This window comes from Petaurus breviceps, unplaced genomic scaffold (genome assembly GCF_028583685.1).
Source record: "Petaurus breviceps papuanus isolate PSGF00001 unplaced genomic scaffold, PetGlider_PUasm1.0 90925, whole genome shotgun sequence".
NCBI classification, from domain to species: domain Eukaryota; kingdom Metazoa; phylum Chordata; class Mammalia; order Diprotodontia; family Petauridae; genus Petaurus; species Petaurus breviceps.
The window spans coordinates 21,640,534-21,659,805 of NW_027187380.1; the positions used below are offsets into that span (position 1 = coordinate 21,640,534).

At 35.9% G+C, this 19,272-nt stretch overlaps 1 protein-coding gene across 3 annotated transcripts in view; it reads right to left on the minus strand.

Moving 5' to 3' along the window:
• MAP2K6 (mitogen-activated protein kinase kinase 6) overlaps positions 1-19,272 on the minus strand; it is a 208,887-nt gene that overhangs the window by 44,350 nt on the left and 145,265 nt on the right. Inside the window, exon 12 of one of the 3 annotated variants that reach the window (XM_069076537.1) lies at positions 5,169-16,430. The exons of the other annotated variants lie outside the window; for them this stretch is intronic. Coding sequence (XP_068932638.1) covers positions 16,395-16,430 — 36 coding nt within the window. The 3' untranslated portion in view covers positions 5,169-16,394. Of the gene's footprint in view, positions 1-5,168; positions 16,431-19,272 lie in introns of those variants that run through there. 3 annotated transcript variants of the gene reach the window in all.

Genomic DNA, 19,272 nt, shown 5'->3' on the forward strand with positions numbered 1-19,272 from the left:
TGTTTATTTATATCATGTTTATTTATCCAAGTCTGTGCTATATTCTACCCTACTCCAGTCTCCAAAAATGTAAATTCCTTGAGGACAGAGACTTCTCTGTTTGTATCTTTGTATTCTCAGGGCCTAGCATGCAGTCGGTGCTTAACATTTGCTGAACTGAAGACTAGATTCAGTAGTATATTAAAAGAAACACCAATGTCTTGAGTTATTAAAGTTTTAAACTTCACTAAGGCTTTTGGGACACTCTACAAAAGAGTGAATCCATCACATGAGAATCTCTCATTTTAAATAGTGAGACAAAAGAGAAATGCACAATCTCCAAAGCAAGTAATAGTTCATGCATATAATCACAGTTATACAATTCTGTTATATAATGGTATATATAGTTATACAAGTATACTCACACTGAGTAATTCTTGGAGTTACATAAAGGACAGGGATGGTTAAAGAAAAGAAAAATAAAGGATAAGGATATTCTAAAAACTATTGTACAGTTTCAGATGATTGACTTTCCTCATGTGCTGAATTGACAACAATCCATGGGTTCTTCTTTCTAAATACTAGGAGAGGCTACATATGGCCCTCTAGGTTCTCAAGTGTGGCTCTTTGACAGATTTGTTTCATGAAGTTTGGATTCAAAGGGCTTCATTTGAGGATCTAGAGGGCCTCATGTGGCCTCGAGGCTGCAGGTTCCAGAACCCTGTACTAGGAGGTTTGAAGCACTATATCTGATTATTTCCAAGATATGTAAACAACTAAGTCAACTTTATAAAAATAAGAGCCGTTCCCCAATAGATAAATGGTCAAAGGATATGAACAGGCAGTCTTCAATGGAAGCAATCAAAGTTATCTATAGCATGTTCCAAATAACTACCAAGGAAAGAAATGCAAATTAAAGTAAATTGAGGTTTCATCTCACACCCATCATGTTAGCAAAGGTGACAAAAAAAGAAAAATGACAACTGTTAAAGGAGTTGTGAGAAAATAAGCATGTTGATGTTTTATTGATGGAAATGTGAATATAGCCATTCTAGAAAGTAATTGGGATATGTGTCCCAAAATTATTAAACTGTGCATAGCCTCTGACCACCAAGCAATAAATAAATATTTATTATGTGCCTTTGATGTTCAAGGCATTATTCTAAATGCTATTAGGACTGTACCCCCAAGGAATTCAGAGAAAGTGATCCTATAATCCTATGCAAACATAGAATAGTTTTGAACCACCATAGAGGATGTTATCCACACATGAAAGAGTAGCACCATCTCATTGTCAGAGCAGCATACTTAGAGCTACAATTTTTAGATTCTATGCTTGATCCACAGTAATACACATTTTAGATGTGTATGTGAGAAAGAGACAGACAGAATTTTCCCCCTTCTTCCCTCCCTTTCTCTTCATAGCAAAACAAGGAAAGTCTCTTTAAGTTCATCAGGACAAGGAATTCCCTATTCCTAAGCACCTGTCTATGGCTTAGTAGAACAATCTTAGGGAGTTCCTTCATGGACAAAGAAGTAACCTGACTTGCCTAGTAGAGCAATGACCCAGACCATCAATGTCAAAGGATGGATTCATATCATTTGTATATAAGACAGAATGATATAGTGGAAAAAGCTCTGACTCCATAGTCAGACATTAAGGGTTCTAATCCCCTCTCTGATATCTACTATGTTGTTACATTGAGTAAGTCATAATGTCCCTGGATCTCAGTTCTCTCACCTGTAAAATAAGGATAAGCTTTTAATACCCTCCCAGATATATGTATGTGTATGTATATGTATATGCATAAAATGTGTCTATATATAGACACATATTATATACATACATATGGCAAATGAATGTTTTTAATCAACAAGGGCCCATTATTTAAAAGAAATCAGAGTATGAGGCATAAGAATAGCAATGAATTTAAAATAAATAAATAAAAATAAAATGAAATTCTTTTGCGTCTCCTTAAAAATTCTTTCATTTCATTATGAAAAGACTTTTCTTCTTATAGCCTACTAAGAAAGTAGACTGCAAGAAGAGTAAGAATGACTAGGATAAAGAAAAGCTTATTATTGGCAAATAAAGGCTAGGTCAATGCAGATTCAGTGGATCTGATAAAAATTGCTAAAGGCCATAAGGTTTCTTAAAACTCTTTGAAGGTCTTTATAAATCATGACTATTGGGGACAAAATTAATATTGATAAATATTTGACCTTCCTAACTCATTTTAATTGCAAATAATGGATTGAATTTTCCAGGATTAAATAATTACATGAATGGCCAAGATTCAATCATTGGTCAAGAAATTCTAGGAAATGAATTCATTTGTTCTACTTTGCTTTCCTATTAGAAATTTTAGATGACTTAAAATGGAAACAAACCTTTCCATTAATTTTAGTAAAGTGATTGTTATTTTTATTTTCCTTAGATATGGAGGTAACATGATATAATTGTTAGAGTAGTGGACTTGGATTCAGGAAAATCTGGGTTCCAACTTTGCCTCTGACACTTTACTAGCTATGTAAACCTGTCCAAGTCACTTAACCTCTACATATCTTGGGCAACTCCCTAGGACTCACTAACACACACACATACAACACACAAATTATGATCCAAATTGGTGGAAGGATTTTCAGCACTTGGAATTTATTGATCTATGAGTCTCTTACACTAATCAGAGATCCCTTATGTATTTATATAATTCTGGGTTGTCTTATTTAGGGAAATAAGAATAGTAGGTATTCTTTAATTTCTTTTTGGAGGAAGGAGACTATTAGATGTCTTTATGCTAACAGATAAATAATACCAAAATATTCAAATTCATAATCTGATTTACTTTCTCTAATTCTGACTTGAAATCCCAGCAAAGGCATTGGATATAGGAGGGGCACCACAGCATTCAACCAATGATTTTTTGGTATCAGAGAAGCCCCGGAAGAGGAAAATCCTACCAATGAAGAGTCTTTTCTATGCAACTTCTATTATTAAAGAACTACCTAGAACATTGAAAGGTTAAGGGACTTGTCCATGGTTACATAGTCATTATGGGTCAGAGAGGAAACTTGAACCCAGATCTTCTTGGTTCTGATGACAGCTCTCTATCCACTATGCCATGTTACCTCTCATAGAATAACAAATTTAGAGCCTGAATAAACACAGAGCCTTTCATGGAAGCAGAGTTGACGGATGATGCCATACTAGAAGTTAGCAAAAAAGCAGGCTTTCTATCTAATAAAAGAAAGAATTCATCTAGACAGATTGTAAAAAGAAAAAATAACAACAAAATGGGTTATAGAGAAAGGAGATGGAAGCTGAAAATGAAAAACACACTCAAAGTGTTAAATTTTGGGATTCCAGATAGCCTTCCTGTTCAGTTTTTAGACTTAAAAAAAATGAAAAACATGACTCTGAGGGGGAGCACAGGGACCTCATCCTAGGTAAAACTGTAAGTGCTAGTGTCTGTGATACCACCTTCTAAAAAAAATCAATAATAATTCATAGCCACAGCACAGGAAGAAAATGGAGAGAGAGAGAGAGAGAGAGAGAGAGAGAGAGAGAGAGAGAGAGAGAGTTCACATTCTATATGAGCAGGTAAAGGGAAAAAGTCAGGTTGGTTGATTTGTTTTAATTTCCATGGCTCCAGTTATGGCAGGTATAGCTCTGGCAATGAAGAGCTGGGTTCAAAGCCTGGGCCTGAACACTAGCTTGTTGCATGGGGGCTGGAGGCCTCACAGCTAGCCTGCTGTGTTGCTGGCTTGTTGAACCAGGACCATGGGGCCTTGGTTGCTGATCTGTGCTGGAGCTTCCTACTGAAAGCCTGGAAGACCTGGGTTGGAAGACCAGAGGTTGGTTCCCACCTCTGAAACATACTGGTTGTGTAACTGAGCAAGCCACACAAATACCCAATGCTCTAGACAATACTCTAAGCCTATAAATTACAGAGAATATGCTGACCTGTATTAGCAGAGTTTCCTAACCCAACAATTTCCTATATCAATGAAATCACAAGTCCGGTCACTAATCTTTACCCCACAGTTCTAAAGTATTTACTCAGGTCAAGGAGCCCTGTGACTTTTAATGGAAGCTCTGAATCTCCATGCTGGGACCAACTTGTTTCAGCATCAAAGGAAGGCTGAGAACTCATTCCCAGACTTCCCCCTGTGCCTTCCCACCCTTCCCTAAGTACAGACTCAATATATCATACTTCACAGTAATATATATATATATATATAGTCTCCAAGGTCATTTTAAACTTAGGGGAAAATGTGATAGCTACCATCCACTAGATGGTCCTCCAAATACTTGAAGAGGAATTGGATTTGTTGCAGCCCCAGAGGGAAGAACTAGAAACTATGGGATGAGTCTGCAGAGAGGTGAATATAGGCTCGATTTAAGGAAAATTTTCCTAACAATCAGAGGTGACCAATTTGGCTGCCTCAGGATGTCTTCAAGCAAAGGCTAGAGGACCAATTGGTAAGGATATGGTAGAAAGGATTCCTATTCAGATGTTGGTTGGACTAGATAGTTTCTGAGGCCCTTTCCATTTCTGTAGCTTTGTGAACCTCATGGGCAATCTACAAAAAACCTGCTCTTCTCTAGTCTTGACTTGGATCAAGACAAGTGGTTATAGTGGGTCAAAGCCAGCTTAAATCAAAGAAATTTGAAGGCTCAATATTAGTCTAACATTCTGTTGCCCTTTAACTTTCTCTCCCAGAATGTCTCGGTTGCATTGTTGACTGAATCTACAAATAAAAATTGGTAACGTTACGCCGAGCATTTGGCCTAATAGTTCAGATTGGGGAAAAGCCAAATAAAAGCAAAAGAAGGGGAAAAAAGGCTTGGGCTCAAACTCTTCAGTTAAGTCATCTGGATACCTCCTAGCCACAAGCCATCTGATCCTAATCAAGAAATCTTGGCCTTTCCTTCATAATATTAGATGGGAGTCAGAACATTAAATGTAAGTACATTACAGATAACATGTCTTACTAAAGATTTCTCCAAGAGGTTCATTTGATGAGGATGGGGCTTTTTCAGAAGAGAGTAGGGCAGATGCAGAAAATGGGAAGGTCAATTGATATAAAGTTCATATCTGGTGGGCATTTTTCAAAAAAATCAGCAGTACTCAAGGTAGACAATATTTCTATGGTCTCCATTTCAATTAATGCATACAGACTAACAGTACTTTTTAAAATAATATTTATTGATTTAACATTTTCTTTATGAGATCAACACACCATCACTTTAAGGATACCTTGCTCTTGAATACTTAATGCAAAATTATTTTGCAAAGCATCACTATAAAAGTAACAGCAAGCACTTTGCCAGAAAGAAGTGGCTGAGTGTTTTGGCTGAATTTTGTTTTTCCTTTCTTACTTCAAATTGTTGTTTGAACCAGTTCACAAAATAACATGATAATGAAAAGAACACACAATGTGATTTTTAGCATACATTACATACACATTGAGAAACCAGTTTGACTATTTGAGGTTTGGAAAAAGGCGCACTGTCCCATCCTCCTCGGCAGCAATATTGAACTAAAGAATATCCTGAGATACAAGAACAGAGTAATGGCTTCTTCACTAATAGGAGGGGTTTAAAGTATCAATCAATCTCTCCACACACACACACACACACACACACACACACACACACACACACACACCTTTCTCTCCTTTTTGAGGTGTTGAAGAGGTTAGCCAAGGAAATAGACATGTAACAATCACTTGTTTCAAGACCACATTTATTTCTTTAACCAAGAAGAAAAGTGATTCAGAAAAATACTCAGTAATGACATTCCTAAATGTCATGGAAAACATGAATGTTTTCCACTGGTACACTAGGCTTAATAGGAAAGGGGTGTAAGGAAATTTAATATAGCTTACTACATGATATTCTATTGGGAATATTGGCACTTTTATTCAAGTCTGTACATCTGTAAGGCAAAATTGACTATGCCTTTGGTAAATATCATTAGCGCTTGTATGGGAGGGATTGATAAAAACAGATTGTCAAGGACCAGTGTGATTTAAAAACAAAAAACAACCCTATATATAGCCAACTTCAATGGTAAGGTGGACATGTAAGGAATGGGAGCCCAGAATAAATAAATCACCTAAATGCTAAAAAGAAATATGAAGGATTTATTGAAGCTAATATTTCAAAAAAATTTTATTTCATTAGTGCGGGAATTCCTGCCACTGATGCCAACCAATTTTAACTCATTCATTTGAATTTCATTATTTGTTGTCTTAGGGAGTCTGCTGGATCTCAGAGGGGTTAAGTGTCTTGCCAATGGTCACATAGACAGGAAATGACATAGGTAGAATTTGAACCCAGGTTTTTCCCCTTCAATTCAGTATTCTAACCACTACACCACACAATCTCTTTTAAAGACAAGTTATTTTTCCATTTAATTTTTTACTGAATATCGTAAAATGTAGCAGGATTGGTGCTTTTCTCTGGTCCCTAAGCCCTGCATTTTGGCATCTTCCTTGTTTCAGAACAAAACAAAAAAAACATTTATAATGAGTAGTCTTTCAAAGCCCCACCACCTGGATTACAAACAGTAGGCATAAATTAAGACACAGATTAATCAAGGTAAGCAAACAATTGTAGCAAAGGCAATTCAGATGTGCTTTTCTTCCAGTCTCAGTTAATTTTTAAAAAAATATAACCCACTGGCTGGTTTTATTAAAGTTATTTGATACTCATTACTTCCTGTTCATTATTTATATATACAAACACAAACTTGTGTGTATATATACTTGAGCACATATACATCTGCACATGTACACAGTCATGTGTGTAATATGCGTGCACTGTATTGTACAGGTATGCAAGTATTGTTTGCACATGTACTCTATATACACATAAATGAATTTATGTCCATACCTATATACATATATAAAGAAAAGTATGTGTGTATAAGTACAAGGTGTTCCAAGAGTTTTAGAATACCCTGTATATACACATATGCATACCTTTCTTCATATGTGTGTGAATATATGTATATATGCTATTAAAGCTTAAATATATATACACACACATATACATATATATGTACACTTTTAAAGCTTAAAACTATAATGACTTTTGGAACACCCTGAAAATATACACACAGACACATATACATACAAATGGTATCCCATACATTTGAAGACAGGAAGAAACAAAGTTTGTTCAGTACACATCCCATGACTCCTCCCTCATGGGAACTGAAAAGCACAAAGTCTTAAGAACAGAGTTGAAATTCAACATTCACTTCAAATACATTGAAATATCCCACACACATCCTACTGAGACCCTTACTTAACAAAATTCTAATAAATCCTATGTTTAAAGAACGCAAATATGACATTTAAGTAGAAAACGGAATATAATGTGTGAAGAAGAAAACAACAACCACATCAATTATCTCAGGTGGAAAGCACCATGAAGCATTTTCTCCAGGGCAAGAGAGCAACACATTACAAATGCCAGAAAGAAATTAAAAAGGCATCCGAATCCACAAAAAGGAGTTGTTTAAACATTTCCAATTCCTCTCATTTCAGAAAATAAATTGAACTTGGTTTGCATTTGGACAATAGAGAGTGCATGACCTTTCCCTTCTCATGAGAGAGCATTTCAAGTACCATGGCTAATTTAGCAGGAGTTCCTGGTTAGCATATGAAATTATTACCAATCATGTCATGGATTTTTAAAGCAATGTGACCTAAATCTCTCCTTGAATTAGATTTGGGCTTAAAAATAAAATATAGGAGAAACACAGGGAAGCAATTAATTACATATATTAATTTTTTCTTTACCCTAAAATCCCATTTCTTGAAAAACATTTGAAATTCACATCTATTGCTACAGAAAGCAACTCACAAGATGTTGGATTTTGAACTCTCTTGTTTCTTCACTGATAAAACAAAAGGATTACACTAGATCAATATGGACCCTTCCCAATTTCACATTCTACAAATCTGAGGATTGGGAAATGTGTTTAAATTTTGTGAGTCTTTTACTAAGAACAGCAACTGCCCCCTCCAAAAAAATGAAATATTAAACAGCTTTAATTATCCCTAGAGGAATGATTAGTCTTGGTAGACAAATCTAAGATTAAAGGACACTTATCAAAAACAGTGAGTACAGCTGATAGGTTATCCATGCCACCTGGAACTCTAATTAAACCTTGTGAAAACACTTGTACCATTTCTACTTAACTAAATCAAAAACACTAAGATTGCTCTACTTTCTTCATATGCATTATCTCTGGCTTCTGCAAAATGCCAACAGATAAATTCAGTATGGCAATAAAAAACCACTTTCAGAGAACTGACTATATAAACTCTGTGTAGGCCAGCATGGCAAGTACCTGAAATGGTTCAGTTGGTGTTTCATTGTCCTCTTCCCGCTAGTGTACCCCCGATTACATAATACGGTTTTGTAGTTAACACCAGCTTTGCAAACATTCCATTGCAACTTTCCCCCTTCCCCTCTTCTATTCGAACACCAGTAGGTAGCTGGGGATTTCAGATATCACATTTCCCTGTATAGAAATGTTTTGGGGCAATTTCAGTTTCACATATAAGACAATTAATAGAACCTACAACCCCTCTGCCTACAAAAGAAGTCAATCAAAGGTGCTGCCCATTGAGTAATCAATTTCATCATTGATAGTTTCTGAAAGGATAGAACAAGGTTAACTATTTCCAAAACCAATTATGAAAAATATATTCTTATAGACATTCCATTTCAAATATAAATGCATTTATGCATTGGTGTCTCGCACACTATACACATAATTTTTTGCATATATTTCTCCAAATTACCCATGTTTAAAGAGCAGAAAATAAAACTCTTAATTTTTTAACCTGTAACCCCAACCATTTCCAACTCTCCTTCCATTAACATAGTTACAGGAACTGTTAGACTTCTCTGACTGGTAAGGGACCATCTGCTTCAATGCCTGACCTTCAAGAAAGATTGCAGATTACATAATGGAATTGGGAGGATGGAAGGAAGGAAGGAAGGAAGGAAGGAAGGAAGGAAGGAAGGAAGGAAGGAAGGAAGGAAAGATGGAAGATAGGGAGGGAGGGAAGGAGGGACGGAGGGAGGGAGAAAGGAAGAAAGAAAGAAGGAAGGAATTACAGAAACAAGAGAATAACACATAACGTCAAATTGATGGCTATCTCTACTTTTAGATCACATGCTGTTCATATTAGAAATACCAAGCAAATCCAAAGCTTGGACTTTCCATGTCATTGTTTACTTAGGGAAACTTTACAAGGGTAGCTTCACAAATAAATTAGGCAATGTACTAGACCACAAACTTCTTTTAGTAGCTTCCTTTTCTGGACATTCCCACTTTAAATACTGCTGTTCAATTCCACTTTCTCTCATAGCCCCCAAATAGAACATCTCACAGTTCAGCTTTAGATTTAGTTCCTGCTTCTGTTTATAAATTCTTAGAAGTCAAAACTGTGACTACCTTTAGGACCATAAAAGTAAAGATAGAAGGGAATTTGAGAGTCATTCTAGACCAACCCCCTCATTTCATAGATAGGAAAATTGATGCCCAGAGATATCAAGTGATTCACTCAAAGTCATACAAGTCAGCAAGTTTTTGTTAAGTGTTTACTATATGCCAGGCATTGGGCCAACTGCTAAGTAGTAAACACTTAAGTAATAAACACTAGAACCTAGGACAGTTACCCCATAAATAGATGCTTAATGCTTTTGATGGGGTGCTTGGGATCTATGTTTGTAAAATCTATTTGTAAACTCAATTTGTAATACCAATTTGTAACATCAGTAATGATGGGGTGCTTGGGATCTATATTTGTAACATCAATTTGTAATACCACTTTGTAACATCAGTCTGTAAAACCAGTTTGTAAAATCACACTCCATTCCCACCCCACCCCCAGTCTCAGAGCAACTCTTCCCCTTCCCCCTGAAGAACTCGGCCTTAGCTTCAGAGCAATAACTCTGCCCAGCAACAACTATCTCAGCTTGGAACGATAACAAACTATTCCTATGAATTCTTCACTAAAGTATCTATAAACATTCCAGCTTAGGCAACTATTATCTCCCCCTTGTATAGTGTCCTGCTGCTCCCATGAATCCTTAGGTACCCTATCTCTAGGTTGACTCCTTCGCTGCTTGAATGAATCCTTCAGGACCCTATCTCTCTCTGGGTTAACACCTTAGCCTATTATCCTCTGAGTCTCTGGGTTAGCCTTGGTTTCCAGACATCAATCTTGTCAAACATGACACTGATGAGTAGCAGACTGGGCACTTCTCCATCAGCCCTTGACTGCTAGCTGACTTAGCGATGTTTCAAGCCTAAAACCACACCTCCCTTGGGCTTTATCTCAGTGAATCATGGGCAATACGCCTGTGCAGTTACATAAAATTTACATGCCCCATTAAACACTGTCCCCACCTTAACTCCTCCCAAATCCCACCCTTAATCACCTAGTTAGCATAATTGGAACAGGTTCAATTATGGATGATTCTATATAAATCTTAATTCTACCCCTTTGAGGTTGCAGGTCCCCTAAGGATCCTTGCCCGCTGTAAGGCGTATAATAAACTTTTACAACTCTGACTCCAATTAGGCTTGAGTTGAATTCTTTCCAGACTGAATCGCAGGTTCTGGTCTTAAGATAAGATAAGAGTCCCTGCTGAACCTAATAGCCATCCCTCATCACTTTCAAGTAAATATATAACCATCCTATTTTCCACCTGGCCACAAGAGAAAATCATGAGAAACAGAATGAAATTTAGGGGAAATAGAAGTGGGGGGAAAATGGCATCTTTATTCTCACTAATCTCAAAATGAAATTTAGCATTTCCTTCCATTGTGATTTTTAAAAACCATATTGCTAAGAGGGGATCCATAGATTTACTAGACTATCAAAAGGGTAAATGATACCAGAAAATGCTAAGAATTTCTGATTTAGCCAGAAAAAAATATTATTAAGGCCAGGGTGAACCCAAGCCATACTTTTTATTTTTGAAGTTTTAAAAGTATTGAATCTGTTTATTTCCATTAAGTAACCAAACTGTCTCCAGTCACCGGCCTGAATCTGGGACTGGAAGCAAAAGTGTTTGTTTTTCTTTGGGGTAGAGAGGGTGTACTAAGCCTGTGATTTTACAAATGTAGAAATTCTTCCCAGTGTGGCAAGTCCTTCCAACCAGCTGAATGCTGAATGGCAACTGAGTTGTAATCTCTACCTCAAAGAGTTGAACAGGGGAATATGACGTTAAATGAATTCTCCTTGGTATCACAACTAATATGTGTCCAAGGCTGGACTTGAACACAGGTCTTCATTCCTGTATAGTACAACATACTATCTACCTCTATCTAGCAGATCATACTGCCTTGTAAAGCAAGGAAGTGAGGGCAGAGTTATAATAAATGCACAACATGAGGGAAAATAAACAAGGCTGTTATCAAGTACACAAGAACCAGGAATCCCAGAACAAAGTAGAACTCTAACCTTTCCCTTAGACTCAGATTAGCTCCTATACTTTCCTATACCTTCCATGACTCTTAAGTAGAATTCATTTGACAGTACAGTGAATCCCTAAAAATGAAACTGGAAACCTGAAGAGGAAGCAAGATAATTCCCTGGGGAAAAGATTAGGTAAAAATTATTCTTTAATGTTATTACTTGTTCAGTAAATAAAAATATAACCCAAATCTCAAGAATCCAATTGTAAAATCTCAAAAGCAAAGAGCTAAACTGGGGTCTTCAAATACCAAATGCAGAAGAATGTGGAGTTACTTATAATTACCAGTTCTTATCAGCTGAGTTGTAAAACAAAAAAAAACCCTTAAAATTATATTAATATACACTTTGTAATTTCTCTTAAAAAGAGGGAGGAGAGGGAGGGAGGGGAAGAGAGAAAAGAACGGAAAGGAGAGGAGGGGAGGGGAGAGGAGGGGAGGAGAGGTGAGACAATAGGAGAAAAAGGTGAAGGTAGGAGAGTGGAAAGGGAAGAGGAGGTGGTCTTGATTGTTTTCCAACATAAATCCATGCCCGCAAAGTCCATAACCTGGCTATCATGTTTCAGTTTAGGCTTCTAGTCTCTCCTGAGGCAAAGAAAAATGGCCCTTATTTCCATGGGAATTCTTCTTGAAGGGAAAAAAAAGAAGTGGGGGAGGGAGTTTGAAATTATGTCTCCTAGGGTATGACCTGAAAAGTCAAACCCAGACCAAAGTGTAATTCTGAAGTACCACATCAGAAGCGTTGTTAATTGCACTTGTGTGCCTATAAACAATTCTCAAAAAAAAATGTAGAAGAATATATCTCTCTGGTGGGTAACATATTAGTTAACATTTCCCCCACAAGAATAATTTCATCTTGGTAGCTCTGGAATTCAAGATTTGTTTTTCTGGGGTAAGAAATAGGTTGTTATTATTGTTGTTTATTTTTGTTCAGTTTAGTTTTTTAGGTAAATCCCAAGTCAATTTACCAAAAAGTTCATCTATGTAAAGACTGCCAAATAATATCTGTAAACATGTAATTTATGTTTGCTTGATAAGTCAGGGACAGACTTATCAAAAGATAATAGAGTCCAGTTTTCACTAAACATCTATTCTATTATTCTAGGAAAGGGAGAAAAGGGAATAAGCAAGAGCAATTGTACCCAGTAGACAGTAATTAAGAAGATATGTTAAACAGACTAAAGAGAACAGATGCACCAAAAAGAGGTGAGCAGGAAGACTGAGCAACCCTCCAAAGCCACTTATCTTCTCCCATGGTGAGAGAACAAAGTCCAGTAGAGAAGAATGAACTTTACACAAAATTGCTTTGTACTATACTTTCCTAAGTACCTCCCCAAGTAAATGAGTATAGGAGTCAGAAGATTTTTTCCATCACATCTATTTTCCATTTTTGAGGTTGTGGTAGCCTCCCAAATGCCCACAATTCACACAGCAAATGAAGAGGGTCAGAATCACACAAAATGTTTGACTGTCTAACTTTCCATGTGCCCTTTGCTTTGGCTACCTCCTACACTGGTTGTTGTTGTTTTGTATAATATTTTTTAAGTGAAAGAGGCAGTGAACTTTTGACCAAAAAGAAAGATATTGCATTTCTAAAGTAAAATAAGTTACTGCATAGAAAAGGAAGAAGGGAGTTGCCTGTGCAACTTAACCTGAGGGTACAAGTTTTGTTTTGTTTTTTCCGTCCAGGGGCTATTTATTCCTTGGCAACTTGGTTACTTATCTGAAGAAAATAAAATGAAAATATGATGGAAATAAGAAATCTCCAACCCTGTCAAGTTTAATTCTTTCAATTTCATGGAATTCATCTGCCTCAAGAACTAGTGAATTAAAAAATCATTAAAAACAGCATCTTCTGATGTGAGAAACTACTTAAATCATTATTACACCTGAGCATAGACTGCAATTATAGATTCACTTTCTAATAAAGCATCTCATACTGCAAGTTAAATAGTACTCTGATTAGCCTTGGAGCCCCAAGGGTAAAATCTTTTCTATCCAATTTGGAATATATTCTTATGCTAGATTTCATTCTGGCATATTTCCATCTGAATGTAGTTTCAGAAATAGAAAAGAATTATAGAAAATAACATCTCCATTTGGAGATAGAAGAACTGAAGGTGACTTTAAGTTTATCATCTTACTATCTGCCCATCATACAAAAATGGAAGATTCACTTAACCATCAAAACATTAGATGAGGCAAACTAATTAGTACTATAGAATTTTCATTCATCTCACTAACTTTGTCCCACTGGTTCTGAAGAGTTCTATGGATACCCTGATATGACTTCCAAAGTCCATTGAGAATTATAAAGCTATGAGAATCTAACTCAGAGATTGGGTCTTGGGTATGGTAGATGTCGAAATCAATGGATTATTATCCCCTACATTTCCAAACCCAAGATAAGGGGTTTTATTATATCCTCTGAGTCCATTCTCTTAGCAAAGTTAATGAGCCTCTTCTGTCAGAAAAGACATTTTTAATGTTGTTTTAAAATATGAAAACAAAATCCATCTCCTCCTTTGCGGTTACACTACAGTGATACTAAATCAAGTGCATTTGGAGAAACCAGGATCTCCTTTATTGTGTGCACCCTGCTTCCTCTGATTCTGTGACCTGTGGGTTGTTTCATTTTCTAGACCACAACATCTGGTAACACAATATTGACAAGTAGTAAAGGAGGTTGTGACCTCAATTAGAAAGATAAATGGCAAGAGTCAAGGAAAGAAAACAAAGAGTGAAGCAATATGGAGTTTCAAACCACAAAGAATTCAGTTTTTAGGGTTACTAACTGCAAACAACACAAACAGTATTCTACTGGAATAAAGCCAATGATATTAATACCCTCCATTTATACTGATACTTAACAGTATCATATAAATCTATCCCAATAGTTACCATGGCACCTAAATAAAGGTATTCTGAGGTCAAAGGGATGTGGTGTCCAAGTGAGACATGTATTCCAGGAGAAAAGACACAAAAACAATCTTTAACAAAACCATCAGATCCATATGTAGGAAAACCAAAGGCTGGTTTTAAATGTCATGTTTTTCAAAGAGAGAATTGATGCTGGAACTAAGTCTATAAACTGGCTGGCTGGTCTTCAGCTGCAGCTGAAGACAATCAATCAGAACAGTTCAGGCTCTGTGAGAAAAAGAAAAAGAAAACATACACATACAAACATACATCCACAAAAGGAGCAAGAAAAGGGGGGATAAAAATGTCCCTTTAGGGCCTTTAAAATTACATTTAAGAATTCAGGAAGGAGAGTTTTTATCTGTAACAAAACTGTTCTTAGTCCCCTCTGGGAAGTATAATTCAGTTGATACATGGAATAAGATGTTAGATTTGGATTTGAGCCAAGAAATTGGGAGATGCCTGATGCATCTTTCCCCCAAAAAAATCTATGCAGCAGTCTCTGTTCTTTAAAATATACTGTTGTAATGAAGGCTAGCTGATAAGGGCATCATCTAAACTCCTTCATAAACCAGACCACCAATACCCAAAGAAAAATAATTCCAACTTGGTATCAAAGCCTACTGAATTCCAGAAACAGAAACCCAGTTTCAGATCTATACATGGTGCAGTTAAATATGCATAGCATTGTCTGTGTGCTGAAAATTCCCCATAAAGTCTGGCCAGAGTTTAGAGAATCATTAGGGAGAGAAATCCAGCTGCAGTGCCAGCTTACTTTGAAAGAGGACCATGAGTATCACAAACGTCAATATATCTAACCTGAGGTAAAAGGAACAAAACAAAGAATTCATTAGAATGAAAGATTCTTCAAGAACTTTTCTTTGATCACTTTGAAATGGAAAAAGACAACCAAATTAGTATTCACTTAGACAGACATCTGTTTATTCTCAAATCAAAACTAATGACTTTAATGGTTTTTTAATAGCCGTATGTAAGTTCTAAAAATTCAGGCAAAAACTTGTCTGTAGTGGGGAGACATACAAATGCACTGACAAAATGTCTCTCTATGCGTGTGCATATGTATACCTTTTATGTATAAACATGCATTTTATCAAAGAAGAACAAAAGTACTGGTTCATTGTGTAGCCATTTACACTTCTAAATATTCAGGAATGTTATTTAATTAAAAATTCCTGCCTTGATCAAAGTGTTAGTTTGAATCCCTCTGTGAAATCAAGAAATAGTTAAAGACAACCATGTTTCCATTTTCTGATGGCTTAACTATGGTAGTTATGCAAAATAAATTGTCTAAAGGCACATAAACATATATCCACATGCAATCAATTAATGATAGGGATAAACACTGGAATTGTGATTTCATTGTAAAGTAACAATTCTCAAGTGATGGCCCAGGACCCCTAGAGGAACCTGAGACCCTTTCAGAGGCTCAGCAAAGACAAAATTATTTTCATAATAACACTAAGATGTCTTAATTTGTAATATGGGAAATATTAATTGATACAACTCCTATTAACAGAAGTTTTGGGGGAGTCTTCAATGTGCTTTAAGAGGGTAATGAGGCCCAAAAGTACGGAGAATTCTGGGATGAAGAAACTCTTCTACCAAGGCAACTTGGCACTTCTCAAAAACTAGGAATCTAAAAAGAATTGCCAAGAAAATACGGAGTTTAAATGATTTGCCCAAGGTCACATGTGTCAGAAGCTGGACTTTAACTCAGGTTTTTTTTTTGTTTCCAAGACTAGACACTTACCCACTACTTCTTGCTGTTTTTAATGAATCACAATTCATAATGCTACTATTTTGCAAAATACCATCTATGAAGTTTGAGCCCAGAGTCCCACTACTTATTATTAGCTTGTGTAACTTTGGACAAATCACTTACTCTGATTGAACTTACATCCTCATCAGTAAAACGAAGATAACATCATTTATTTGTCTACGCCAGAAGCCAAAAAGAAACATTCATGAAATGCAATGTTTGCAAAAGCACTCTGAAAACTGCAAAACAAAAAAAAAAGCTGTTGCTCCTGTTCAAATCATGCATTAAGTTCCTCTTTGAGAATGACCTTCAGAATCTACAATCCATTCTTTTGAAAATCTCAAAAGTGGCAAATCACTTTTCTTTGAGGATTAAGTTCACTTCTCAGAAAAAAAGAAGTCAAAAGTAATTTGTTGCCAAGTTCTATGAAGTGCATGATCAAATCAAATCTCATTGTTAATTGAAAATAAGAACTGATTATAAAATGATTGAGATTGCATTTCTACTGTAGCTCTGAAGGCTTTTCTGCAAGGAACTCAAAATATTTTGAACAATAGTAGTATCACTGTAACAAGTGCATAATCTCCCAAAGTGAAAAGTTTGAAGGGAACCTCTCATTTGAATGTCAAATTCAGGAATCTTCACATAAAAATAAATCAATCAGTTTATAATAAATAATATCATGAACCAAATGGTATATCACTTTAACTAGACATAGGACACTAACAAATTAACTTGGAGAAAACACAGTGTATTTGTTTTCTGTATGCACATTTTCCTTTGATTTTTATATGTGGCTGAGAATTGTGCAGGTATGTATGTATCTGTATTTATACATACACATACATGTAATTGGGGAGGGGGTGCTTATACATGCACATATGTGATTAAGGTTAAATTATTGTATGTCAAGACATTAAATACAATTATGTATGCATGTATATGTAGAGAATGTATACATATATACATCTTATAAGCAGTCCCCAACTTATTAGCAGTTTGTGATCCAAATTTCACATGTGAAGTAATTGGTTGGAATTTGGAACACATTTCCCCATGAAAACAATTTAACACATGGTGGTTTAGTTTCCAAGCCAGCCTACAAATGACTATTTAACAAAAACATTATGGAAGCATAGTACTTTTCAACTACACCTAACCACTCCTTATAACATTGTTTTTCAGGATAAATACATTTCATTTTCTAATTTAAGATGCTAGAAACACGGCTCCCCAATGGTAGCAGTATCCAAGACTTCCAGGTTAGAGAAAAGATGGGGAAAATATATTCACTATTAGTCACTTCTTAATTCTATGCACCTAGATAGAAATACCACCTTAAAAGCTAAGAAGTTTTTTTAAAAAAGGAGTAGGGTAGCTATCTTGGGGGAAGGGGAAAGACGAAAGAAGAGCTAGGCTGCTTCTCAAGGAGAATAGATAATGAAAACTTATTAAGGAGAGAAAGTAGAGTTGCTCAACTCTCATTTTGCTTCTGTTTATTTGTTTGTTTTTTGCCAAAGAGAATAAACTTTGGACTAGAAAGGACTGAACCAAAAAGGGATAGGAAATTGATACCCAAAATAAATGAGGTGATGCCCAAAGAAATACATCCTGAAGACTATCTAATTTTTATATGTACTTATGTTTTAGCACAGCTTCTCATATATAATTAGTGCTTTTAATAAAAGATTCTATTGTTTGATTCATTCATTCAACGAGCAGATATAATTGCCAAACCACTGGCAGTGGTCATTTAAAGGTCAGGAACCTAAAGGAGGCATATAGTGTCCCAAATTTGATAAAAAGGAAGATAATTTAATCTACAAACCATTGTCAGGTTATCAGACTTTCACTCCTGACAAGATGCTAGAAAGTATTAATAAATGGATGCAAATCTTTAAAAGGAGGTAGTTTTAATGTTCTCACCAATAACAAATCATGAGACTAATCTCATTTCCTCTTTTAGCAGGATTACCACACTAGTAGACTCAGGAAATATTATAGATGGAATTTACCCAGACGTCTTACCCATTACATTATAAGCTCATTTGAGGGGAGGTATTATATTTTGCTCCTTTTTATATCTCCAGCACCTAACACAGTGCCTGGCACATACCAGATACTTAATAACTGTTTACTGATTGATTGATTGACTGATTGAAAGTATTTGACAAAGTATCACATGCTCTTCTTATCACAAAAATAGAGTGATATTGTCTAGGGCTAGACTGTATTATAGTTACATGGATTCCATACTACTTAAATGCCTAGACTGACTCAATACTGGTTTGATTTTCATTTGGAAGAAGGTGTGAATGAACTGTCCAAGATATCTATACTATGTCCAAAGTAACTTAACATTTTTCAATGACCTGACAAAGGTTTAGAAACTATATCAAGTTTGTAGATGAAATAAAAAACTAGAGAAATAGCCAATACATTGTAGGACAGAGTCAAGATTTTAAAAGATCTTGACAAGTTAGTACATTAGTTCAAAATCAATAATATGCAATTTAATAGAAATAAAATTAAAGTCAAATGTGAGCTCAAAAACATCAACACCACAAGGACAAGATGGGGAGATGTGACTAGACAACAATTAGAAAAAGACTAAAAGGGAGGCTTATTTGACTATAACTTTGATAATAGGAATCAAGATATATCATAAGATAGTCAATCAAAGTTTAGACTATATTAAAAGAATCATGGTATCTATGGCAAGTGAGGTGATAGCACTGCCGTGTTCTGCCTTTGAAAGAACACATGAAGGGTTCACAGTGAATAGAGCACCAGTCATGGAATCAGGAGGACTTGAGTTCAAATCTGGCCTCAGACACTTAACACTTACTAGTTGTGTGACCTTGGGCAAGTCACTTAATCCCAATTGCCCTGCCTTTCCCCCTCCAAAAAGGAAGGAAGGAAGGAAGGAAGGAAGGAAGGAAGGAAGGAAGGAAGGAAGGAAGGAAGGAAGGAAGGAAGGAAGGAAGAATAAAAGAAAGGAAGGAAGGAAGAATAAAAGAAAAGAAGGAAGAAGGAAAGAAAGAAAGAAAGAAAGAAAGAAAGAAAGAAAGAAAGAAAGAA